This window comes from Ovis aries, chromosome 2 (genome assembly GCF_016772045.2).
Source record: "Ovis aries strain OAR_USU_Benz2616 breed Rambouillet chromosome 2, ARS-UI_Ramb_v3.0, whole genome shotgun sequence".
Classification (NCBI taxonomy): domain Eukaryota; kingdom Metazoa; phylum Chordata; class Mammalia; order Artiodactyla; family Bovidae; genus Ovis; species Ovis aries.
Genome location: NC_056055.1, coordinates 117,210,110 through 117,235,624, shown reverse-complemented (window position 1 = coordinate 117,235,624; position 25,515 = coordinate 117,210,110). Strand labels below are relative to the sequence as shown.

The 25,515-nt window shown below is 58.0% G+C and overlaps 1 protein-coding gene across 1 annotated transcript in view; it reads right to left on the bottom strand.

Annotated features, from left to right (window-relative positions):
* Positions 1-886: 886 nt before the first annotated feature.
* The window catches only part of HS6ST1 (heparan sulfate 6-O-sulfotransferase 1), a 39,706-nt gene continuing 15,077 nt past the window's right edge, over positions 887-25,515 (bottom strand). Inside the window, exon 2 of the mRNA XM_027964665.3 lies at positions 887-4,148. Within this exon, the coding sequence (XP_027820466.1) occupies positions 3,440-4,148 (709 nt within the window). The 3' untranslated portion in view covers positions 887-3,439. The remainder of the gene's footprint in view (positions 4,149-25,515) is intronic.

The window sequence follows — 25,515 nt, the reverse complement described above, 5'->3', positions numbered from 1 at the left end:
CATATCAGCTAATATTACTATATGTTCAATTTTAGGAATATGATGTCTGTGTATGTGTGGAAGAATGTCATTTTTAGGAGGTACATACTGAAGAATTTAGAAATATTCTGGGGGTATTTTATAATGTTAAAGTGTATTTTATAACGTTAAATTTTATTTTCTAATGTTTTGAAAAAACGTCCCTGTGAATGTGCGTGATGCATGTCACACAGAAGGTGAGTGGGAGCGCAGGGTAATAAGTCATGACACAGTGTTAACCCAGGCGAATCTTGGGCAAGGTTTCATGATGTCCATGAACCACTTTTTCAATGTCACTTGCAATCTTTTAAAATTAAAAGTTGAGGGGAAATAGGCACTGAGAAATAAACACACGGTGCGGGCCTTCCTTTAAGCTGGGCTCATCTTTTCAATGGAGAAGGAAATGGCAACCCACCCCAGTATTCTTGCCTGGAGAATCCCAGGGGCAGAGGAGCCTGGGGGGCTGCCGTCGCAGAATTGGACATGACTGAAGCGACTTAGCAGCAGCAGCTTTTCAAGTCCTATAATTAATGAGCTTTTTTTGGCCATGTTGCGAGGCTTGTGGAATCTTAGTTCCCCAACCAGAGAACAACTCTGAGCCCTTGGCAGTGAGAGTGTTGAGTCCTAACCACTGGACCCCAGGGAATTCCCCAAGTTATTCTTTGCGGTGATGACAGTCACCTCTCTTACTTTCACAAAGCGAGGCGTCGTGACGCAGTGTGTTAACTCCTCTTACTGGGCCTCCTGCCCCCGAGGGAAGCCCGTCTGCTCCTGCGATTCCTGGCTCACAGACACATTTCAAAAATCAAACTGGGATGGGCACCACGCCACATGCGCGGCTATGTGACCACAGACCACACATACCGTGCTCCTTTTCAGGGTTTATTTCATCTGCTAACATTCATCTTGACCTAGACAAAAACAGTTAGATGATTATGACTTGCGTTTCCATCAACTCATTGTTTTGTATGAGTCACCAAAAGGCTTCTTCTCAACACTTTTTTTTTTTTTTAATAAGAAGCTATAAATAAATAAAGCTTTAAACGCTCCTGGGTTCAAGTTAAAGACTTCCAGTTCCCAAAAGAGTTCACAGACTCACTGCTTGGACAGTACTGCTGTCCCTGAGTCCTCCTCCGAGAAAGGGTGCTGCAGGCTGGCATGGGGCAGCCGTCCGCGCACTGCATGCTTGCCTCTGTTCCTCGGCCCTGGGAAGAGGCCAGGGGCCACCCTTTCCTGAAGCCCCAGCCCATGGCGTCGGAGGAGATGCTGCAGGCATGAGAAGCCTTCGCCTCAGAGCGGGTGTCCTGAGCAGGCAGCGATGGACGGGAGACCCCAGCAGCTGAGGGTGATGCCAGCTGGGACCCTCACTGGCACCCATCAAGGTGTTGGCTGGAGCCGGGACCACCTCCTGGATGCAGCGGGGAAGCCGAGGAGACCGTATGACTTGGGACAACAGGCCATAAGCTACAACGTTCCATTATGTACAAACAGATCCTGCACTCAGGCCCTCACACTCAGGAGCCCGCCTTGAGGAGAGTTGATGCAGCCAGGTTACTGGCTGGGTGCCAGGGGCTCAGGCAGAACAGGGCTGAGCTCTCCTCCTAGTGGGAGGCCACTGCGCAGGCTTGTGTGAGCCTCAGGGCGCTTGTGAACCTGGAGTAGGCCCACCGCATGTAAGTATCAGCAGATCCCCACGCTGACCTCACATCCCTTCAGAAGAGCCACTGAGTCACCTGGCGCTCACCTCCTCAGCATGATGTGTCCACTCTGGAGGGCTGCTGACTGCTCTGCCCTTGAACTGCAGGACGAAGTGGCCAGTGGCATAGGAAGCCCCTGTGCCAGATAAGCGGTAACGATTCTGCCTCCTGGGTAGCCACCTCATTTGACAACACCCTAACTTTCCCGGTGCTCTGGAAGGGTCCCCGCTCCCACTCTCTCACTCCACAGTAGGGCGGCTAGGGGAGCCTGGGGTGGAGAACCCCAGGGGATCTGCCCAGGAGGCTGCGGTGGCCCGTGGCCCTCACCTCCTAGAGTCCCGTATGAGTCCTCTATTGGACAGAAGAGGAGCCTGTCCACCTCAGGTATGGGGCTCACACTCAGCTCCCCAGACCTCATGTCTTACATGGACAGGGGTACATCCAGAGGTGATGCTGGCCTGGCCCCCTCGAGTATTGGAGGGATGGGAATGGGGCAAGCATTTGCAACGGACTGAACATGGCTTCTCCAATCGGCAGGGCCGTGGGGACGGGCCTGACCAGCTGGTGTGGGCAAGGGCGCAGGAAAATGCGGGGAGAGGCTGGGATGGGGGTTTGTGTATCCGGGCACAAGGAAGCCACCCAGAACTGTTTCTTCCAGCTCTTAGCTGAGAATCTGGAAGAACTATGTACCCTATCCTGGCTGTGCTGAGCCACCACGGCCCCAAGCTAGTGCTTGTGGGCACGGCCACTGCTTGCAGTGTTCTAGCCAATGGAGCTCTGACTGAAATTTATACACAGGGTTGCAGGGTGTAACCTCAAATAAATGTCCAAGTGGTGGGCTTGGAGCCAGGGGCAGTCCACTAACAAAGCCCAGAGGGTCAGGAGGGAGACCGGGGTTAGGTGGATCTCCGGATTTCCACCCGCTTCCTGTCTGAGCTGCAGGCTGGGTGGTCTGCTCAGTCATAGGCAGCACCGTCCTCAGCCACGGCCTTCCTACTCCTGGGATGCCCTCTGCCCGTGCGAGGGGGCACTGCAGTGTGGGGCTATCTCCCCGCAGCTCCCCTCAGTCTAGGGACTGTGGACAGTGGGGTGGGGGACCCCAGGAGATGTGCTTTGATCTCCTCACCCAAAGCATGAGGCCACACTGGGTTTTGACCTTGGGCTAGAGAGGGGAGTGGGCTGCCCAGGGGCTAGACTAGAAATGTCTTGGCTTTACACGAGGTGGGCCCTGACCTTGAAGACGGGTGAGCTGAGAGCTCCATTCCTGAGGCCACTTCAGAGGGCTGCCTGTGTCCCTTGAAGGCCCTCGGGCAAGGGTTTCCCTGGAGGCTGAGGGGCTGCTGGGTGGCCTGAGGCTGGGGGAGGCGGCCGTGTGCCTGGCGGGCATGCCACACACCTGACCTAGCAGGGCCGCCTTCCACCACCACACGGGCCTTTTAGTCTTCAAACCTGTGGCTTTTGTCACCATGAGGTGGGGGTCAGGAGAGTGGGTCCCCGCTCGCTCCCAGCCCTGCAGGCCAGGTGGGGTGTCCTTCCACACACTTCCCACGCTGATTTCGCCGACCCCAGCCTGGCAGAGCGGGAAGAACCCGCCCGCCTGGCTTACCCCGCGCCGCTCAGGGCGCCTCTGCCCTCCGGCTAGCGGATGCGGTCCTCCTCCCCGCGTTCCGGGGGCCGTGCGCGCCGGCCAGCCTGCCCAGCCCCGCTGCGCCCGCCAGCCGCCACTACCACTTCTCCAGGATGTGGCTCATGTAGTCCTCCGTGGGCACGCGGCCGGGCTCCTCGGCGTCCCCCCGCGGCGGCGCCTCCTTGGCCCGGTGCAGCAGGCGCTCCTCGCGGCTGCGGAGGCGCTGCTGCCGGCGCTCCAGCTGCCGCTTGTACTGGTAGCGCTGCTGGAAGAGGTCCCGCGCATAGTCGTACAGCTGCATGTCCAGGTCGTTGAGCTCCTCGATGCGCCGGATGGTGTCCTCGCCCACCTCCACGCCGCCCGCCCGCGTGCTGTTGTACTGCATGAAGGGCCGGATGAACTTGAGGTTGAACGTCCGCTCGAACAGGTACTGCGTCTTGCGCTGGAACTCGGTCAGGCCGAAGAAGGCCATGCCCCGCAGGTTCTTCTTGGCGCTGTCCAGCAGCAGCTGGGCCCGCTTGCCCTCGGGGATGAAAGACAGGTTGTAGCAGCCCACCAGGCTCAGGTCGGCCAGCATGCGCACTTGGCGGTTGTTGGCCAGGTTGTAGGGGCAGTCCATGAACTCCTGCAGCGTGCAGCCCGACCAGTCCGTGCCCTCGTAGCAGGGCGGCAGCTCCTCCGGCGTGGGCGTGCGCCCGTCGCACATGTGCAGCGACGTCTTCCACGTGGCCCCCCGCTGCACGTGCCGCCACTCGCTCAGGTAGCGCGACACAGGGTCACGCAGCAAGGTGATGTAGTAGAACTTCCTGCAACGAGACGGGGACGGGGAGGTGAGGCTGGGGTGCCCGGCAGGGGCTGGAAACACAGACACCGTCTAGGGGTGAAAGAGGGGGCAGGCTGCAGTCCTAAGTCTGACTGCTCGGCGTCTATACTGTAGGACCTCCAGGGAGTGCTGGCCCCCACATCTCACTTCTCTAACGGCCATGGCCAGATGAGAAACCCAGGTGTGAAATGTGTCATGACCTGGAAAGATTATGGACCACCACCTCTGATGCAGAGTGTGACCACCGCAGCGTCTTGTAGAGTCCAGCCCTGGTGCCCTCTTGAACCCTGGTCCAGGGTCCTCTCTAGGACCTTCTCCTGAGCCCCAGGCATCATGCCTTGCTAGGGACAACCTGACTCTGCCCCCCAGGGGGTGGAGCGTGGTCCCAAAGCCATGTGGATCCAGCAGTTTAAAGGAGCTGTTCATGGGGGCAGGCTTGGTGCCACACGGAAGGCCACTCAGAAGTCACTCACAGACCCCCTAGGTCAGGGGCTCCCATTGTGCCCACTCCATTTGGCTCCTGCAGCGGTCCAGTGGGGGAGGGTTACCAGGAGATCACCCAGCTCAGGACCCACTGGGTGAGCCATAACTTATCATTTGTATCATCTCCCAGCAACTGTTGCAACCCCCACGTCCTTCAAGATGCCATCTGCCCAAACTGGAAGGAAGGGGCATCTGTGCCACAGGCCCGTGCCTGGCCACCTGCTGTCCTGAGCCCCCACTCCCATCTCTGCCCTCCTTTGCCCATTATACCTATCAGCAGACACGTCAGCTGTTTATGTGCTGGCTTACCATCTTCGGAAAGGGGGAGCGAGGGCACTAATCAAAGTGAGCAGAGGGCAGAAGACCCCCAGATGACCCACCCCCCACATCCAGGCAGCTGCCTGCCCAGGATGAGACTGGATGTGTGTTTTCTGGAGGTGCTCATGGCTCAGAGACACGAGGAACTGGGCAGGCCACACGTTCATGGGAGGCCAGCCCCTGCCGCTGAGTGCCCAGGCTAAGCCGGCCCTGCCCCAGCCCCACACTGGAGGAAACTGTGGAGTCTCTGCCCAGAGCGAAGGTCCTCTTGCACTCACATCTGGGGTCCCTCACAAACGGGGCATCCTGCCTCTCACCCGCCAGCAGGATCTGCCCATCCAGGCCGTCCAAGCGCTAGCCTGTAAGAGTCCAGAGGAGGGGAGAAAGGACACAGGGGAGGAGGTGACGAGAGGACCAGCGAGAAGTAGAGCACTCAATCCATCTCGAGAGAAATGGCTCACCCACTGCCTTGCGAATGAATGTGGAGACCAGACCCAGGATCACAGAGACGACCCATGAAGCACGTGTTCAGAAAACCAGAATACGTAGAGAGGACTGGCTGTCAGAATGGCACTCAGTTTCTCTGTGGACCACCAGATGCTGAGTCAACGGAACAATGGCTTCAAAATGCTGGCAGGAAATGACCAAATCTCAGGTCTAGCCAAGCCATTGTCACACCAGTGAAGGCTTGGGAAATGTATTTTCTGTGACTCCTGCTCTAAGAAGACACTGGAATGAGTAGTTCATTTAGTAAATTAAAAAAAACAGTGTAGGAGACAGGAGCTGGAACCCAGGGAGATCCTAGATATCCCCTGGGCGTCCTGCTCGGCCTGTCAGGAGTAGAGGGACGGGGTTCTAGAAACAGGGGCACGGACAGATCGCCTCACACCACAGAGCACTTGTGGAAAAAAACACATGGTATGGTAGATACAGGGCAGGTCTTTGAGATCATGCGGACAAAACCAAGTCTATGAAGATGGAAGACAAACTAGGTAAAAAGTAGGGCAATCATTACATCCAGGAAAAATGAAAAGTTACATAAAAAAGAAAACTAAGTGTACTACTGGACTCAGAAGAAAAACACTGGTTTTTGAGATATTAGGATGTAAACGGTGGTTACCAATAAAAACTTGAGCTTTAACTCTCCTTGGAGGATGGGTGGGGGTGTGGAGAAGGATAAGGCGTAAGAACCTACCTCATTCACCAGAACAGAAAGCGCACCGATAATGCCTAAAGTAGCCAATCAAGAAACAGCACTACAGGACTTCCTGGGCGGTCCAGCGCCGAAGACGCCCAACTCCCAACGCGGGAGGCCTGGCTTTGATCTCTGGTCAGGGAACTAGATCCCACGTGCCACAACTGAAGATTTTACATGCTGCGACGAAGATCCCGCGTGCTGCAACTGAACATCCTGCGTGCCGCAATGAACATGGAAGGCCCTGCGACCAAGAGCAGCTAAACAAATAAGTATTAAACAAAAGAAACCGCACTAAACGTTATTTAGAAGCATGAGAGTAAAAACGTGCAGGCCATTCTCTGTCTACTCATTTATTTTCGGTTGCACTTGGTCTTCGCTGCTGTGCTCAGGTTTTCTGTGGTTGAAGGGGTGGGGCTCCTCTCGCACGGCAGTGCGCACGCTTCTCGCTGCAGTCGCTTCTCTCGCTGCCGAGCACAGGCTCTGGGCGCGTGGGCTGGCACCTGTGGCGAATGGGCTCAGCTACCCTGCGGCATGTGCAATCTTCCCAGACGGGGAATCAAACCTGTGTCCCCTGCATCGGCAGGTGGATTTCTAACCTCTTTACCACAAGGGGAGTCTGACAGGAGACTAGTGAAGAGAGCTGCAAGAGGTCCTTTGGGGAAGGTGGAAAGGAAAAGCAGACCTGTTGGTTTTTATCATAAACCTCCTGGAGCTATTTGTCTTTAAGCATGTGTGTGAATTCTTATAACTAAAACCATTGAAGTAAAACAATGAGGAAACTGGCTATAAAGACATATGGAGAGATGCTCCCCTTCATTAGGCATCGAGGAAAACAGCACCCTCAACTACAGTGGGGTACCTGCTGGAATGGCACATCAGAAGTGGGGCAATGACAACTTTCAACCACTGCTTCTGGGATGTTTACTGGGGACAGCGGACATGGAGTGACTTCACAGGAAGGCTGACGGCACACACAACCACCCCATGACCCTCGAGTCCCCTCCTAGGCACACAGGCTGGGCAACCCTTGTCCGTGAGCTCTGGGAGACGTGGACAAGACCATCACAGCACACTGCTGCTGACGGCCCCAGACATCCCCCGCAGAGGCATGCATCCACAAACGCGGTGCATTCTTCCGACAGAGCACGGCTCAGTGACAGAAGGAACAAACTGCAGCTACTCACAGCAGCGCAGGTCAATGCGATGAGTAAGATGTCGCAGGAAAAAAGGCAAATCAAGAAAACACAGAAGAGTACTACCGTCTGAGCCACCAGAGAAGCCCTGTGGTTTATCAAGCTTCTAAAGGTAAAACCAAGGAAAATACTGTTTAGGGGCACAGGAAAAGGTGATGCTAAAATATTAACAAGATGAGATGATGTGAGACACAGGAAAGCTCAAGCCAGAGGTCAGCTTTGGTCTGCTGGGGGGAGGTGGGCACGGTGGCTCCCACGGCACTGCTCACGTCCTCGGGCTTATCTTTATACTTTATTCCTTACATACATTCAGGCAACGTATGTTTGGGACATATTTCTTTTGTGTGTCCCAAACACTTTATGATAAGGAAATTGGCTTTAAAACCAAAGTTCTCCAGGGCAGCCTGCGAAGGCCCTAGAGGGCTTTGTCAGCGTGCTGGTTCCCCTCCACTCCTGTGCCAGCCAACTCCAGGAGTCTGCGGCTCCTCCCTCACCCACTCAGCCACACCTGCTAAAGGGAACAGGCAGAGGTGCCACAGGGAGGGGAGGACCCCTCAGGGCACCACCTCTGGGGACCGTGAGGGTGGCCAGCATTCTGGGTCAGTCGGGGCTGCCCTGAGGCTTGTGAACTAACTACAGGATCAGCCAGCTGTTCCTGACTCGGGGAGGAACCACAGCTCCTCTGGAGCTGAGGGTCTGGCTGCTGGCTGGCTTCCTGTCGAAGAGAGCTTTGGGGTGCAGACAGGGCCAGCAAACAGTGCACTCCACTCCCTGGAGCAAAGGGAGAGGGCCTCACGCTCAGCCTCTCTGCCTCCAACACTGAAGCTGCCCATGGAACTCAGTGGGCCGGGGCTGGTCTCCTGGGAACTGGGAGGATCCACAGTGGGAGGATCCACTGCAGCTGGGTGGGGAAGTGAGGAAGAGGAGGCGGTGGAAGCCCGTGGCCCTGCCCTGGCACTCAGGCCCCAAGGCACTCCATCAATGCGCGGCAAAGGGCATGAACTAGCAGCGTCGCCAGGGCCCCAAAGACAGCCCCGACCGCCATGCCCACCACAAGCCAGGCACAGCCCAAACCCAGACACTTTCCCCCTTTCAGGCTCAGAGGGGGCAGGGCTCTCAGAGTGCTCTGGGCTGGGAGGGGCAGAACCAACAAGCATGGGAGGAACTAATGAATGGTGCAGCTCACCAAGGGGGAGGTCAGGAGGACTTCTCAGAGACGGTGGGGACGTGGCCTTTCGTGACTTGAGAAGGGGGCAGTACAGGCTTGAGGCGCAGGCAGGGCCAGACAGAGAAGGGTCTTGTTCATTTACAGGAAAACAAGCTCAGATGGGAAATGGCAGAGCGTGCAAAATTCACATGGACTTCAAAGACAGAACATGGGACTTCAGAGAAACTTCAGGCTGTGAAATAATTCTAGCCTGCATGGGCTGCAAGCAGCCGACAGCCCGAACACGCACCTCGTGTCATGCTTCCTTGCGTTTAATTACGCTCTGTTTAATGCTTTCTGCAACCCTGGCTGTGCTGACATTTTTGTGTGCCCTGGTTCAGTGCATCCCACAGTCACAGACGTCCTAGTGGATAAGCAGTGTGTTTTCTTGGGTGCAAACACTGCTAACAAGGACAGGCCAGCTCTACAGTTTTAAGAGTCTGAGTTCTGGGACCACCCTAGAGGTCTGCTGGTTAAGACTCTGCTTCCACTGCAGAGGGCGTGGGTTCAATTCTTGGTGGGGGGACTAAGACATCTCTTGCTGCTCGGTTCAACAACAACAAAGCCTGAGTGATGGGCTCTGGGAAAATTCTGCAAGATGCAGCTTTGTGATCCTTCTTTGGAAGGTGACAGCTTCGAAGTGGCTGAATGGCAGGCGCTGGGGAGCCGACCCAGCTGCAGGGCTGGGGTCAGGGAGTAGACCTTTTTCAGTCTGTCCTCATAAGCCTGCTCCCTCCTGCACCTGCAGCGGGCATCAGGCAAGCTGGAGCCCACGTCCCAGTTGGGAGGTTGGCTTTGTGTCCCTTGCACTTTATCAATGAGGAGGAAACCAGAGCCAGCACCTGGGCTCTGAAGCAGAAACAGCCCCTCCCCTTCCACAGGTCATACCTGCAGTGAAGGGGCTTTATTTTCTCTCGTCTGTCCAAGTGTGGGTTTGACCCAAACCCCACTCCTGACCCTCCTTCTGGGAGCCCAGAGCCGATGTGGGTACACAATTCTGCGGCTGGATGAGTAATTACTCTTCTAGAAGGCAATCTGCCCTGAAGAGAAAGGCTGAGTAATGGTGAGGTTGTTGCATGTTGGTGGCATGTTGGCAGCATGGGAGATATGGACGCATACGTTGAGGGCAGACTCACATGGCAGACAGTCCCGCAGCCAAGGGCACAAGGCACAAGGCTGCTGGCATGGAGCAGGGCCTGTGCCCACCTGTGTGGTGACACCTGTGACCCGTGACCCCCACCCAGGATGGGAAGGCACTGCAAAGAGGCTCTCAGGATGGTGAGACTATGGATCTTCTCTAACATTTTATAATGAAAAACTTCAAACTCAAAGAAAAGTGAACACTCATATGCCCAAATAGGTGATTTAAAAATTTTCTTTTTTATACTTTGGCATTGCCTGCAGTGAGCACATATTACTTAAGTAACTGAAACAAGTAATAAAGGTTATAAAACATCTCTGTTGCTTGGGGTGCAAAGAGGCCATCAAAAAGGGCCAGCTTTGCAAGGTCTGTGCTCCTGTGTGCTCTGTGACAGGATGCCAGCCGCCCTCTCCCCTCCTGGGTGGTGGGCTCTGCGGGCAGGCGTTTGTGAACAAGGTCTAACTCACAGAAACAAACTCGGACCCTGAAACAAAGGTGGATTTTTCTACCTCTACTAACAGAGCTGTAGCTCCCTAATTGCACGTGAGGACACTGTTATTTAGGATTAGAATGATAACACCACCCCCCCCCCCTTAAAAAAAAACAAAACAACACTGCGTATTACTTCCAGATACACAGTCAGTGAAAAAAAAAATTAACGTATAGGGGGAATGGCTTCACTGCCACTTTTCCCCCCCAGGACGGGCTTTGGGGTTCCAGAGCAGCGAGGGAAACTCTGTGAGGGGCACCCAGCTGCAGACTGTGGTCTTTCAGGGCCCAGAAGTCTCTTCATGAGGACAAAGGCCACACCGTGAAGCCAGGATCCAGACGGTTAGTTGTTTTTAAACCACACTCTGAGAAGTCTCTGGAACTTCAGAGGGAGGATCCAGGGGAGAATTTGCCACGGGGCCTGCTTGGGGGAGCTCCCAGCAAGAAAACGACAACCTTCAGGGGATCATGGCATGAACCACCTGAGTTAATTAGCTCACCGAGCTGAGCTCCGGCTGGCAGTCAGCACTGCTGACCTCAGGCCAGGCGCTCCCCAGGGCTTGCGCCTGGCAGTAACCCCTCCTGCGGTCCCCTGGCTTTGGAAAATGCCGCATGTGGGTCCAGCCAGCTCCAAGGAGTGCATTCATGCCATAAAACAATGCAGTGCAGAACTCACGAGGGGTTTGGTGCCTTAAAAAAAGCCCAAGCCTGACCTAGCTCTGATTTCCATGGTCAGGTGGAAGCAGCTGAGGTGCGGGGCTGGCTGCCCCCTCCCCTTCCTGTCACGGGAAGGGGCCACGGGCATAGCTCCCTGGGGGCATGTCACCTCCCTCTCCTCACCACGACTGAGCAGGCAGCGCGGGCTCAAGCGAGTGGAGTCTGGTGGGAGAAGCGGTGGGCCCCACTCTGATCAGAGCGGCAAGGATTGGGCACTGGACCATTCCCAGGAGCACTAGAGTGAACCAGCTGATGGGTGAACGGCCAGCCTAAACTGGCCGGACTAGCACTCACCTCCCTGCACCAGAGCATGCCCCCGTCCTAACTGCTGGGCTGGCAGCACAGGTGGGGAGCCCCCTTCCATATGCAGGAAAGGCTGGCCCAAGGCCGTCCTTCCTGGCCCACGTGTCTGCACAGCAGCTGTGAACTCACAGCTGTTATTTTAGTCAGTTCACTGACTCTGCTTCCCAAAATACCTGGGGTGGGAGAGTGGCCCCACAGCATCAGTGGCTGGGTGCTGTGTGCAGGCAGGCAGGCCAGTTCCCGCCCTCCTCCCAGAGCCCCTATGCCCTGGATGCCCAGGGCAGACAGAACCTAAAGCTGATACCATCTATGGCAGAACCAGAATGGAAGCTCTGAGACAGGCCTGGCCCTTCACTGGTCATCCTAGCTGGATGGGTGGGGAGGTAAATGATGGCCCAAGGCCACCTGGGCATGGGAGCCCACCAGTCTTCCTTCTCCAGCAGCAGGGACACCTGGAGGCACGTGGCCTCCTGCAGGCTGGTGCCCAGCCGGTCTCACAACTCTGCTCCCTGCCCCACCTACCTCCAGCAAAGTGGGGAAGCCCTCCTCGGTTCACCCAGTGAGCTGAATTCTTACAGACAATGGGGAAAGTCCAGCTATAGGGAGTGGTGCTCACGTGGGCCTGCAGATGACTCCACAGGCTTTGGAAACAACATGGAAATCCCTGAGGAGGAAGAGGCTCACGAAGTGTCTTGTAGCCAGGTGTGGCTGTGTGACTCAGCCTGGCCATCAGGATGTCCTTAAGAGACACCTCCCCATTGTTTGGCTCCTGCTGGCTGGAATGTGGATGTGACTGCAGAGTGCCAGCAGCCGCCTTGAGCCATGAGGCAGAACATTGCTTTCTGGGGATGGTAGGGCAAGAGAAAAAGCCTGGGTTCCTGGTGTTTCCTGTGGCTGCACCACCTGCCTGGCCTGCCTACACTGGGCTCCTTTTCACACACACACACACACACACAAAACTGCCACCCTACCTTGGTCTCTGAACCTTATCCATCTACTCTAGGACCAATGCATGAGAACCCGGGCATGATCAGAGGTGAGGCCAGCCAGGTCCGAGTGTCAGAAGTCCAATAACAACTTGCATTACTTAAGTGAACTCTCAATGCTTTACCCTGGTCATTCTGGACACTCCCAGACACTCTTTAGGAAGGAAATATTCCCATTTTGCAGATGCAGAAACTGAGGTCCAGGAAGGTTAAATAGAAGACCCAGCCACAGAGCTGGCTGGTGGCACTTCTCCAGCCCCTGAACCCTGTCACCGCCTGGTGAGAACTGTTCACCTGTTGAGCTACTCTCTCCTAGAAGGCACACAGTCATATAACCTGGCGCGGCTGGTCCTGGCCACCTGCTGACCACTTGCCAAACAACAGTCAGCAGTGGCGGCATTTTAAACTAAACCATGGGCGCAATTTATGATCCATTTTCTTTAAAGAAGAGTGAGTTAATGAAGAGTCAGAATGGTCTGCATAAAGGTAAAACACATCCAGGCCCACAGAGACGATGAACTAGCAGTGCTGAGCGCAACCCCTTTCCCCAGCAGTGGGGCCATCCTCCTGACAGCTGTCCCGGATGGGGAAGAGCCGGGGCCCTGGCCTTGGGTGCCTCGCCACGGGAGCTGGGGAGGCCTCCAGACAGGTTTACTCTGGTCACAGCCTGCTTCAGCCCTGCCTCCTGCTGGCTAGTGACCCTGATGCAGGTGCAGAGCCTGGGCGGGGGCAGGGCTTGACTCTCACGAGGGTCGCGTGCCCCTGCTAAGGCAGGAGGGGTAGGGCTGAGAGCCAGGCAGCCTGAGCCCTCACCTCAGTGCTTCAGCGGCTCTGCCCCTAGGCCCTCGCTCCCTACTCCAGGGAGAAGCCCCCAGGAGCTTCCGCTTGAAGGAGGCGGGCCTGGCTGGAGGCCTAAGTGTGGCCGGCGACACGTGAGTCCACAGCTCTAGACGCAGGCCTCTCTGAGCATCTGGCTTCCAGAGCCTCTAGGATTCTGCGTCTCAAGGGATGGGACGACTTGCGGGGGCGGGCCAGTATGGCCCTGGCGCGCAGTGCGCCCCCTACCGGCCAGGGCTGGTATGTTCAGGCTGTTGGGAGGGGGCTGACAGGCTGTGTGGGGCTGCCTGAAAGGGGAACAGGGGAGGGGGGCTGTTGGCCTCCAGGCTGCGGGACCAGGGATGGGGCCGTCCCGCAAGTCCACAGGAGCAGAAGGCCCTCCTCAGGCACCCTGTGCCTCACGCCTCCGCCTGGAGGCTCATACATTGTCTTCCTACCCCTGTGGGCACCCTGGCCGTCAATGACGCCCAGTGCTGGCTCAGAAGGGCGGTGCTGGGAGCTAAGAGCTCCAACTCGCTCCCTGGGCCAGCACAGACACAGGCCCTGCCGGCGCCCAAACAGCTGTCCCGGCAAGGAGGCTGTGTATGCAAGAGACAGGAGGGTGAGCAACGGCGGCTCTGTGTCCTGGCGCTGCGATCCCAGGCATCAGACTCGGGCAGACCCCCACCTCCACCCATGTGGCCTGGGGAGGGTCACCGGCCCCTCCGAGCCTGTGACTGTGTCCAGCACCTCCCAGGTCCCTTCAAGGATCTGGCGAAAGGCTATATGTAACGGACCTCGCAGCCCAGGCAGGTATGGGTGTGTGAGCTCTGAGACTGCATCCGTCTGTGTCTGGGAGCGGCGCCCTCTGCAGGAGCCCACGGCTCCCTCGGGTAGGACTGCTCTTCTCCTCTGTCACAGAAGCACCTGCAGGACCAAGGCAGCCCCACCCTCAGGCAGCATTGGAAGGGCTGGACCTGTGCCTGTGAGACGCCCGGATGAACACCCACCAAGTGGTCAGGTGCCTGATGCCAGGGCAGGGTCAGCTGGGCCGCCAGCGGGTGGCACCTGACCTGGGATCTGAAGGACAGGCAGGAGCATGAGGGGTGGGAGGCAGCACTCCTCACGAGCCCCCAGACCACAGAGGGTAGAGAGGAGAGGTCCAGCCAGGTCGGGATGGGCACACCAAGAGCGCAGAGCGGCTCACCAAGTGCACGGGCGGCGGGGAGCGGAAAGGAGGCTGTGGTTTCAACAAGGCAAGGACTTTGTTATCACCGAGAAAAAAGGAAATTTTCGTCCTTATTTCAAAATCCCAAGTTGCTGAAAAACACGTATGAAGAAAAACAAGTCTTCCTAGCTGAGGTGGAGGAAATGTCCCAGTAGTCCCTTCCTCCTTCCCTGACGACATCCAGAGTTTCACAGGCATGTGCGCATCTTCCCTCGGTTTATACACAAGGTTAGCACAGTTTCGGGGAAGCAGAGCAGGCTGTCTCAGCCCCCAGCTCTGTGGCACAGAGGATCCAAGGAATTGCTGACCGCGCGGGGACAGCAAGGTGTTCCTGAAGGCAGGGAACACTCCTGAGTGAGCTCCCGGGCCTGCAGCCCTGACTCCCCCGAGGCAAGTGACCAGGAAGAGGGATCCCCACGAAGCCTGGCCCTTTTCTCCCAAGGCCCCTGACCTTCATGATCCCACTGGACCCTCACAAGGCCCCCTCAGGACACTCATGGGGCAGGGGTGTGTGTGACTTAACCCCCAGGCCAACACACACTGTGGGGGGGCACAGCCCTGGGCACATGCAGGGGGGAGGAGAGACCCACAGCGAGAGCTGGGTGCTGCGAGCGGCCCGCCTCCAGTCAGGCCCCCGGCTCAGTCTGCCCTTCTGCTTCCAGCCTGTGGTGCCAGTCGCTCTCGAGTCTTGGTCAGGGCGATCACCCTTCAAGAACCTCTCAGGCAACACGGCCAGCGCTGGGGGCTTGGGTGCTCTGCCTGTGAAGGCGCAGGTGAGGCTGCCTGCAGAGGCAAGCAGGGACAGACCCTGCTGTGCGGGGCAGGGCTGCACAGACCTACAGCAGGCCTCCCGCTGTGGATGCACATCCTGCCAACCCTGACACTGAGGGACCCAGCGTTGATGCCCAGCCCTGACCCCCACTCCAGGCAGCTGATTGGAGAGGCTGTGGCTGACCTGCCTGAGGTCACCAGAGGGTCCATCGGTCCTGCCCTCCCAGTTGTGGCCAAGCCTGGGGTTACATTCCACCTACCCAAGCACAGGTCTCTCCAGGATGTCCTCTCTACCAAGCAAAGAACTGACTGACTGACGGCTTTTTGGGAGCTTGTCTGCTGTCCCCAAAGCCCCCACGGTGAGGGTCAGTCCCAGGCCTGGATCGGTCAGCAGATCATCAGAAGCGGTGCTCCGTCCGGGGCCATCCAAAGGGAGTAGGGAGCCTCCCCTGCCCTCCAACTCCACCAGGCTTCCATCCGCGGCTCCTGAGCAGGGCTCTGGCCAGGGAGGTGCTGCTCAGGAGGTGACCAGCCTGGCACCGGCAGGGCCCCACGGGGCTGCCGTTCACACACGCTTGCCCCCTGGCACTTTCTGGCTTCTATTCACTCCCACCTGAACACCGTATGTGCCCACCTCGGGGTGAAGTGCAGGTGGCCAGCCTGCTCCTTCCCCGGGAGGGGCTGTGTGCCCAGTGATGGGGCCTGAGGCCTGCTGCAGAGCCTTCGCCTCCTGCCGACAGCTTGAGTCTCGGGGCCACTTTCTGCGCTCCTTGGCCTCTGCTGGTCCTCCCGTGTCCTCTGAAACGCTACCTGCAGACCCGCTGCGGCCTGAAGAGGGTGGCGTGAAGGATGCAGAGTATGGCCTGGGGGCACACTCCCTGGGGACACTCTCCCTGGCAGTGTCGGGCCCTGCCAGGGCGTGCAGCACGCATGCCCGGCTCCACCTGCTCCCATGATCTGCCAACCACACCAGCCTCTGTGCCTCTGTGCCAGGAACAAACCCCACAGCAGCCAAGAGCAGCACAGAAGGTGCACGCAGTAGGGCCCAGCTCAGCGGACACCGGCTCTGCCAGGTCACAAACAGTTCAGGGCCCAAAGAGAGCTCAGGGAGCTTGAAACCTACATCTGATGACCCCATGCCAAGCGGGACAGCCTTCCCGGGGACCCTGCAATGGCACAGGGGCCCACTTAACATACGCATGATGAGCAAAGGCGCCGCATCAGAGTCTGTTACGACCTGACGCCAGCTCTGGACAGCACACAAACTGGGCACAGAGGAAAGGCAGGGCAGAGACACAACACATGCCAAGTGTGGAGGGGGCCTGGCCCCAGGCTGGAGCTCCAGGCAACTTTTTCTTCTGCTTCCAATGTTTTGTTATTTTCCCTGTTTTATATAACCAAGCATGTATTACAGAGCAAACAAACAAAAAGATTAAAGGCCCTTTGTGCGCCTGATCTAATCTGATTCTCTCACTAGAGGTGTGAAGTCAGAGGCCTAGGAAGATCTGGGCCTTCCCGGCGGCTGTGCAAACGTCTCCAAAGCCCTGAGACCAGCAGTTAACTGCTTATCTGGGGGCCAGCAGCGCCAGCACTCATCGGGGGACCACTGGGGGCAGCCCGATACTCCCTCCAGGCTCAGCCTTCTGACCCCACAGCTGGCAGCTGGCTCCAGGCTCCACGATACCCCTCTTCCCAGATGAATCCCCCTGGTCCCCTCCCTTGTGGCTGCACGAGGGCTTTGAGCAGAGAGGAGGGGCTGGCTTGCGGCCCCTGCTCCGTGCACACACGTTCTCCCACAGGAGCACAGGGGCACAGGGTGGAGCAGGACTGACGGTCTGACAGGCTCTTTGGATAGGAACTGCTCTTCCCTGATACAGAAGCTCAGAGGCTAAGCGGCACGTGCTCCAGACAGAATCCACGTGATGCCCACACTGACTCAGCGTCCTGTTTTCCCCTGCGGTGTGGTCTGTGTGCTCCCGGGGGGGCGACCACCCGGTAGCTGGGAGGGTGGCCACCTCAGCAATGAACCTTGGTCCCTGGTCCTTTACAGAACAGGGACCCCCCGGGCCACCTTAGGAGCCCCTCCAAGGGCTTCTGTGGCCGGGCCCCACCTGGCACTCACTTGCTTTATTCCTGCGACCTCCGGGGCGGGCGCCACTGTCAGACAGGCAACCTGAGGCTCAGGGGGTCCTCAACCAAAGTCCCTCAGTCACGAGAGCGATAACTGGTGTGTGTGTGTCTGCCACTGACCCCGGATGCAGGGTCTCCAGGAGGAGCTGGGGCAGGATGCACCAGGAAAAGGGGTCCCTGCCTGCCGGGAGCTCAACCCCTTAACTGCTACGTGGCCCTGATAGGCAACCCGAGGAACATCTCTGTACCCATTTCCTCACCGTGCAACACAGACTCCACGCCGTCCCAAGGACCCCCACCTGGCCAGAAGGCAGGAGAGGAGGGCCACAGGAGAGGAAACAGCCAGAATGAACTCACCTGCTCTTGCCATCCGTGGGTAGGGGCGCCAGGAGAACGTGTGTGAGAGAGAGAGAGAAGCCGTCAGTCAGAAATAGAAAACTCACAAGCAGCCCCATAAGCTTAAAAAAAAAAAAAAATCAAAGCAGTAGTTAAAAATCTTCCTACAGGTTTTCGAGTCCCGAGGAATGTCTGCAGCCTAGTTTCACACAGTTCTGCCAAAACGCAACAGAACAAAACCAAGCACAGACACACACACACATGGAGACACAGGTACATGCAGACACGCACACAAGTGCATGGATACACACAGACCCAGCACAGGCACACACAGACGCACACACAAGAGAACAGGGGCAGTACACACTTCCACATGTGTGCCGAAATGCCAGACACTAACAGCAGTGTCTTTCTAGGGGAAAGGTTTAAAGTTTCACTACTATTTTACTACTCTGTAGGTCTGACATTTCTCAAAATAAAAAGTGAAGGGACAATTCCTACACAGAAAATTTCTACCAAATTTTACAAGCAGATTACTCAACTTTATGCAAACTCTCACAGATAATAGTAAGGAAACGCACACTTCCACCCCCAGCTCATTCTATGAGGCCAACACAACCCCAATATCAAAATCAAACATACACAGGAGAAGAAAGGAAAATTGAAACTCTTTTCATTCTCAATATAGATGTAAAAAAAACTGTAAACAAAAATCTTGTCAAATCGAATCCAGTAGAGCATATAAAATATGACACTATGACTAAATCAGGTAATCCCAGGTATGTAAGGATGATTTAACACGAGAAAATCCACACATGGATTTTCACACCAGCAGATTACAGACATCAACAGATATGTAAGAAGTTACGTAAAATTATGCTGCTGCTGCTGCTAAGTTGCTTCAGTCGTGTCCAACTCCGTGCGACCCCATAGGAGGCAGCCCACCAGGCTCCCGCGTAACTGGGATTCTCCAGGCAAGAACACTGGAGTGGGTTGCCATTTCCTTCTCCAATGCATGAAAGTGAAAAGTGAAAATGAAGTCGCTCAGTCGTGTCCGACTCTTCACAACCCCATGGACTGCAGCCTAGCAGGCTCCTCCGCCCATGGGATTTTCCAGGCAAGAGTACTGGAGGTTAAATTACTATTCATGATTAGAAGAGAATTCCTATAACCTGAAAAAGTATCCAAAAGAACCGAGAATAAACATGGTCCCAGTGGGGAAAGAGTCCGATGCATTTTCTCTACGACAAGAAATGGGGCAAAGAGGCCCCTCCTCTCCTCGCTGCATCTCTCCAGTCTAATGATGAAATGACAGGAAGGAGTCTTTCTACCGTGTCTCTGCTGAGCACCTGTGTGCAGGCTTCACCCTCAGAACCTGGCTCGGGGAGGGGGCTGCTTTGCACGTCCAAATCTCTCTGCTGGGACCTGGACTGACCCACAGGTAGGGTCTGGGTTGCTCTTGGAGGGCTGAGGGTTCTGGAGACTTGGGGCAGCTCTGCATGCTCCCAGTGCTGAGCCTCCTGGGGCCTGGACCTTGGGCAAGGAGGGCCCCTGCCCCAGGTGAGCTCAGCAGATGCATCAGCTGCCTGAGCGCCCGCTTCTGAGTGAGCTCAGTGGGCTGGTTTCTGGCCCCGAGCCCCTGGCTGTATGACCTGGGGTCTCCAGAGACTGCTGTGTCATCTGGAGCAAGTGGCCCAGAAGTGCCCCTACGGCAGCAGGATGTGGGGCCAGGTCTCTCCAAGCCCATTTCCTGCTTCCTGGCGCCGGCCCTCACTGCCTCAATCGGCCGGCCCTTTCTCCATTTGCGGGAGGGATGGGTGTACTCAGGAAGCACAGGAGGCACATGGACCGACCGGAGGGGACAGCCCCTGCGAGGATGAGTCCCAGCTGCTCTGCCCTAAGCTCAAAAGGCTCTGGCCCTGGGGCCTGCCTGCACTCCATCTGGTTTGGCTGAGGGGCCTACAGATGCCGTCCTGCCCAAGTAGAACTGTGCCTCCTAGGGGACAGTTCTCAGCGCTCCCTTCCCTCCATCTAACTTCATCATGGCCCAGGGTCACCTGGATCACTCCCCTCGACCTGCCCAGGTGAACCCCCGCCAAGCTCCTTGATCCCAGGGTGGCGGCAGGGAGAGGCTCTGACCCAGAAGGCCCCTGCATGCCCTAGCAGAGGAGCCCTGTCTCTCTGGGGTGGAGGGAATCAGCTAAGGGAGGCTGCCCTGGGCAGCACTTGGGGGAAAGAGCTGCATAGGAAGAGCCGGGCAGGAAGCCGGCAGGCTGGGCCGAGCAGGCCCCAGGTCCTCCCCCCGCACAAGGACGAGCTCAGGTGAGAGGGGTGAGGCCTCAGAAGGGCTGTCCCCAGTCACTCACGTCTGTCCTGCCCTAGAGGCCGAGCCCGGAGGGATTATGGCTCCCCTACAACCACACACTCAGGCCCAGCAACTGAGGCGGGGACACCCACACCACGTGCTGACGAGGAAGCGCTGGGCCCAGGCCCACACGAGCCTGGATACAGAACCACCCAGGGTTGGAGCCTTGTACTAAAGGCAAAGAGTGTTCGGTGTCTAGAAGCTCAGGGGCCTGCTTCCGAGGAGAAGCCAGGCCAAACCGCCCACCAGCAGGGCTCTCTAGGTCTGGCGATGGGGCAGGACAGGGCGGATGCCAGCACCTGATCTAGCACCCTATCCCTGGTGGGGGCACTGCCAGTCTGCCCAGAAACCCCTTGGTATGATGCCAACGTGAACGGGCAGTAGCAGAACATGGGTCCCTCCGGGCTGTGGGCACTAGGCAAAGGCCCAGGCTGTCCTGCAACACAGGGAGCAGCGTCTGAGTAAGCGAGCAGGGCCCCGGGTTCAGGGATCTCCCAGGGCTGTGGGTCAGGGCATGGCGTGTGACTCACTGGGCATGGGGGTGGGGTGGGGGGCAGTGGTGGGTGGGGTACAGTCAGCCCACAGGCTCCATCTGCAAAGGACAGCTTGACTCATGTGGGACAATGCCAGACACAGATCCCAATAAAGAGTGTGCGAGGGAGGCAGCCTGGCAGCGGGGCTGTGGTCAGGGCTCTGCCTGGCCCGCCAACGCCTCTGGTCACCGGTGCTCCACTTCCGCGGTAGAGGACACGTCCCAGCACTGACAGGCTGCCCACCGCCCCACTGTGGCAGCAGGCAGGACCTGGGGCCCCCTCCTGGCTCAGAGGCAGGGTGCGGCTAGCACGACGGATGTGAGGAGGGAGAGGTCACAGCTCAGGCCTAGAGATCAGGGCACTGGGGGCCCCGACGGCGGGGCGCCCACCCCTTCAGGGCCTCTCTAGACAAGTCCAAGGGGCTGCAGCACACGGTTATCCACCCCCTCCGGAGGGCAGGCCACCTTATCTGCTTCCCCCAGACACGCATGGTCGTCCCAGCGTTCCCCTCTGGTCATGTCTGTCTCCCCAAGGTTCAGGGCGGGCAAAGCCCATGGCCAAGGCCTGCCTGTTGGGCTCCGTGTGGGCCTGGCCTGCTGGGCGCTTGAGGCGGGGCTATGGGGAGCCACCCCCATTGCTGCTGACCTAGGCCCATCCCAGCCCAGGTCTTCCCAGCCCTTCCAAAGGACACAGGTCTTTTTTAGGACCGGGGTCCCTGTGCCGTCGGAGCCCACTCAGCCCATCAATACCCTCGGAGCTGGGCTGACAGATGGAGGGCAGGTCCCACACGCCTGCCGCAACGAGCGTGGCTGATGGCTGGCTTCTTTGTGCCAGGGCCCTGGGGAGGGGGCTCCCTCAGGGATCTGAGTGCAGACTCGCCTCCTTCCTCTCTGGCCCCGTGCTCTTCACCCACTGTGACACTACCTGCTTCTCCTTCCCAGCTCTGACCCCACTCCTGCCCCAAACAGTCCCTGGAGACTACCCTAGACGAGCCTGGGGACAACCAGGCCCAAGTCTGGGGTCCTCTGTGTGGCTGCAGGTTCCTAGCTGTGCATGTGCGGCCTGGTTTTCTGTCTCAGGGGCCCTGGCTGAACTGCTCCCCTGCTCAGTAACCCTCCAGGCTGCTCCTTCTGCCCCAGGAGGCAAGCCCTCTGTGTGCAGCAGGGACCCCGTGTGAACCAGGCACCCAGCCCCCAGCTGCACGTGCACCTCCGTGCCAAGAAGCGCTGCTCCCCAGTCCTGTTCCAGGGACCCTCCTTCTCCCCTTCTTTCCCCTCAGACCCTCCCTGCCCTCGCCCACCTCTCAGCCATGGGGTGGTTTTTTCCTTCTCCTGGCCTGTCTCCCACTAGCCTGGCCCATCTGCCCTAGTCCCCAGGGCCAGCACGGGGCCTGGGCAGAGCAAGGATTCGGAGAATAACTCAGGCTCCGAGGCTGGAGATGAAAGTGATCAGGGAGCCTGACGCTCACTCCCTGAGGCCCCGAGCAAGAGCAGTGAGCTGGGGTGGGCTCGGCCACCATCGTTCACCCATCAGGTAGCTTCTGTGCACAGAGGAGGCGGTTAGGACAGTGGATCCCAGACTTCCCAGAAACCACGCTCTCCGACTCCTAAAGAGGAAGGGTCCTGGAGGCTGAAGAGCGTCAGCAGCAGGAAAACCATGGGCCCCCAGGCCCTGGGGGTGGACTCCCTGCTGGCCAAGAGCACATGTCAGGCTGTGTGTAGCCTGCGTGGAGAAGCAGGGTGGGCCTGGGGGTGGACGGCACCCATGGGACCCAGACGAGGGCGCTGCAAGATGGGGTCTGAGTGCGTCCTGAAGGGCAGGACCACGGCCCCTGCACGGGCTCTGGTACCCCCGCCTTCTGTACATGACAGTGGACCCCACAGGGGCTCTGCAGGGAGGGTTGGGGACCCATTAGGGGGCTGCACTGCCCGGCAAGCTTGCCAGGCCCCAGGAGGACTCGGAAGTGGGTATGCGCACTTTGGAAACGTCTCATGAGGAAGGAGAGAACCATGGCCCGAACTGTGTCTGGACGGTTAGCCAAAGGGCTGCGGCCTCCAGGCCTCCAGGGCGCTGCCATCCCGCCTCTGTGCACCCAGGGCCTCGGCTGCCGAGTGACAGCCTCCGAGGCAAAGGCCACTGCGCTGCCCTGATGGGGCGTGAGTCCTGGTGGGAATCAGGAAGCAGGAATGTGAAGGCAACAAGCCTGCGGGAGCGGCGCCGTAAGTATTCTGAGCCCTGCGCCCAGGAGAGGGGCAGCGACAGCGCGGTGGCCTGAGGCCCCCGAGCCACGAACAGCCTGATGCAGTGACGCTGCGTGAGCCCAGGGTCCCCAGCACCCTCGAGCCTGCCCAGCATGGCGTCCCAGGGACAGACGGGCAGAGAGGACACTGGGGTGGCCTGACTCAAGAAGCCCACGTGTGCGCGACCGCAGGTCACAGGGAGAGTGCAGGCCACCCACCGGAGCAAAGACACAGCCGTGGCCCGGCATGGGCTGGGGCCTGCCTGCCACACAGGGCAGGGGTCCCTGGCCAGGACGGGGTCTGCTTAGTCTTCCAGCTGTCCTTAGACGACCAGACGGCCACGCTGAGCCCGGCAGAAGCAGAGTAGCCAGGCTGGGATTCCCAGGGTGTGCGCCTGGCCCCGCCGTGGGTCCACACGGAGATCACCACAGGGCCAAGCACACCACACAGCTGCCAGTCGTCAGCTCAGAGCTGGAGCCAGCGTGGGGGGACGTACCCCCTCCTCTTTGCACCTACCCAGACCCTCCACTAAACACCTGCCCCCAACTCCACACAGCACTGTCCCCCCCACCCTCTAGCCTTCCCCAACTTCCAGGCGCATGGAGTTTGAACTTGGCTTTGCCAGACTCCTCCTGAGGCCGTAAGCAACTCCCGTGCCATCATTCTGGACCACATTCTAGACTGTCCTGCCCTAGGTCACGACCAGCCAGTCACCAAGCAGCAGAAGAAGACATGTTGGCAAGAATGTGAGAAACTGAAACTTTACGTATGTGCATTCTTGATGGGAAAGTGAGGCAGGATGGCGGGTCCCGAAAAACATTAGACACATAGTTATCCTGTGGCCCAGCAGTTCCACCGAAACAACGGAAAGCAGAGATGCGGACAGATACTTCTGCAACCATTCCCAGGAACAAGAGGTGGAAGTAAGCCAAGTGTCCATCAAACAGTAAGTGGAAAAGCAAAGCATGGTATACACACACAATGGTGCGCTGGTCAACCTGAAAAAGGAGAGAAATTCTGTCACCTGCCACACATGGATGGACCTCGAGGACATCATCTTCAGCAAAATAAGCCAGTCACAAAAGGACAGATGCCATCCGATTCCACTTACATGAAGACCCTTGAGGAGTCAAGTTCACAGAAACAGAGAGCAGAAAGGGGGGCCGTCAGGGCTGGTGGACGGGAGCGGGGAGTCTGCTTAATGGGTGGAGCTTCAGCTGGGGGAGCCAGGCAAGTTCTGGAGGCGAATGGGGGTGCTGATGGCTGTACAAGAGTGTCACTGCACTTAATGCCGCTGAGTCCACACTTAACAACTGTTAAAATGGTAAATTTTATGTGACGTGTATATCACCACACACACACACACACACACACACACACACACCCCCCCCCCCACCCCTCTCCTCCAGTGGAGTGTCTGCTCTCTGTACAGCCACTCCAGAAAGCCTCAGCGACGAGGTGACAAGTGGAACTCGCCCCGTCTAAATCTGCCCCCAACCACGGTTGACGGGGCACATCCTCAGCTCTCCTGGCGGGGGGTGCACAGCACCAAGATGAGCCCAGAGCGTGACCTTGCTGAGAATCCCGCTTCTGTTCTTTGGCTGAACAGAGTGAGGGGGCAGCAAGCACCTGCCTCGTCTGGTGGGGACAGGGGCACACAGCCACCCTCTGCACACCACGCCAACGATGGGGTCCCTAACCCCGACTGCCTGTGAGGTGGGGCTCTGCTGTCCCACCCTCCTGACAAACTAACTAACTGGGGCTCCAGGCCTCTGCCCTGCTGGGCGGCCCAGCACTCTCAAAGCCAACGCGGCACAGACCTCAAGCTCAGCCCAGGGTGGCAGGGAGACAACTGGTAGCCCTTTCAGGGTCCCCTGGTCTCAAACCTATGACACAGGGGTGGACAGAGGGGATGGTGGGCAGTGCCCGCTCCTCTGGGACCCCCCCTGGGTGCCAGGTACCCCAGCAGGCCATGCCTCCTGCCCTCAGGGGTACCGAAGAGCAGCCCTGGCCCCGATGGACAGATGGAGAAGCTGCGGCACAGACTCATCACATTTCCCCGAGAGTGCACCTGGTGAGAACACAGAGCCCTTGAGCTAGGGTGCCTCTGAGGTCACGACCTACTCCATGCTCAGGTCCTCAACCAAGAGCTGGGACCCACAGAAGAGTTCCGGTGGCCTGGGCCTGACTTGAGGAACCCCGACTGTCGTGGGACAGAGGCCAACAGGCAGGGGGCTATGGTGGAGAGAAGCCCATGGCCTATTCCCGACCTCCGGCTCTGCAAACACTGTCCATCTGCCAGGCAGAGTCTGGGGGGCTGTTGCAGGGGGCTGCACACCCCACCTTGGGGCCAGCAGTCCTGCTGGCCTCTTCATGCCCTCCACACGCAGCGACCACATTTCCATTTCATCATGAACCAGGCCAGGGCAGCGAGGGATATCAGGCCCCAGCCAGGCGGGGGCTGCCCGGCTCTGCCTGGCAAATGGACTCTAGGGCCCCTTCGAGTAAACTGTGACCCTGATTTCTCACAGCTAATTCACAGGCCCCTCACCCCAGTCACACTTGCCTGAAACCAGGACAGATGTCGTCAGCCAGGGGCCCTACTCCTGGGAGGCAGGAGAGAGGCAGGCAGCTCCGGGGCCCAGCTGTTGAGGAGTCTGGCCTTTCACCCCTAGAGGGCCTCCTGCAGAGCCCAGGCCCAGGTCTCTGGGGGTAGGGGGCTGAGGGCTCGGCCCTACTTTTACGACAAGAGCGAATTTTCCATGAACACACTATTTCCTTAATGTCCCGGCCTGTTCTGAGGTGGCAGGGACGAAGGGGTGGCCCAGCCACGGAGTGGAAAAACCACTCAGCTCTTAAACATGGCTAGCGGGAAGGAATCAAATGGGAGAAAATG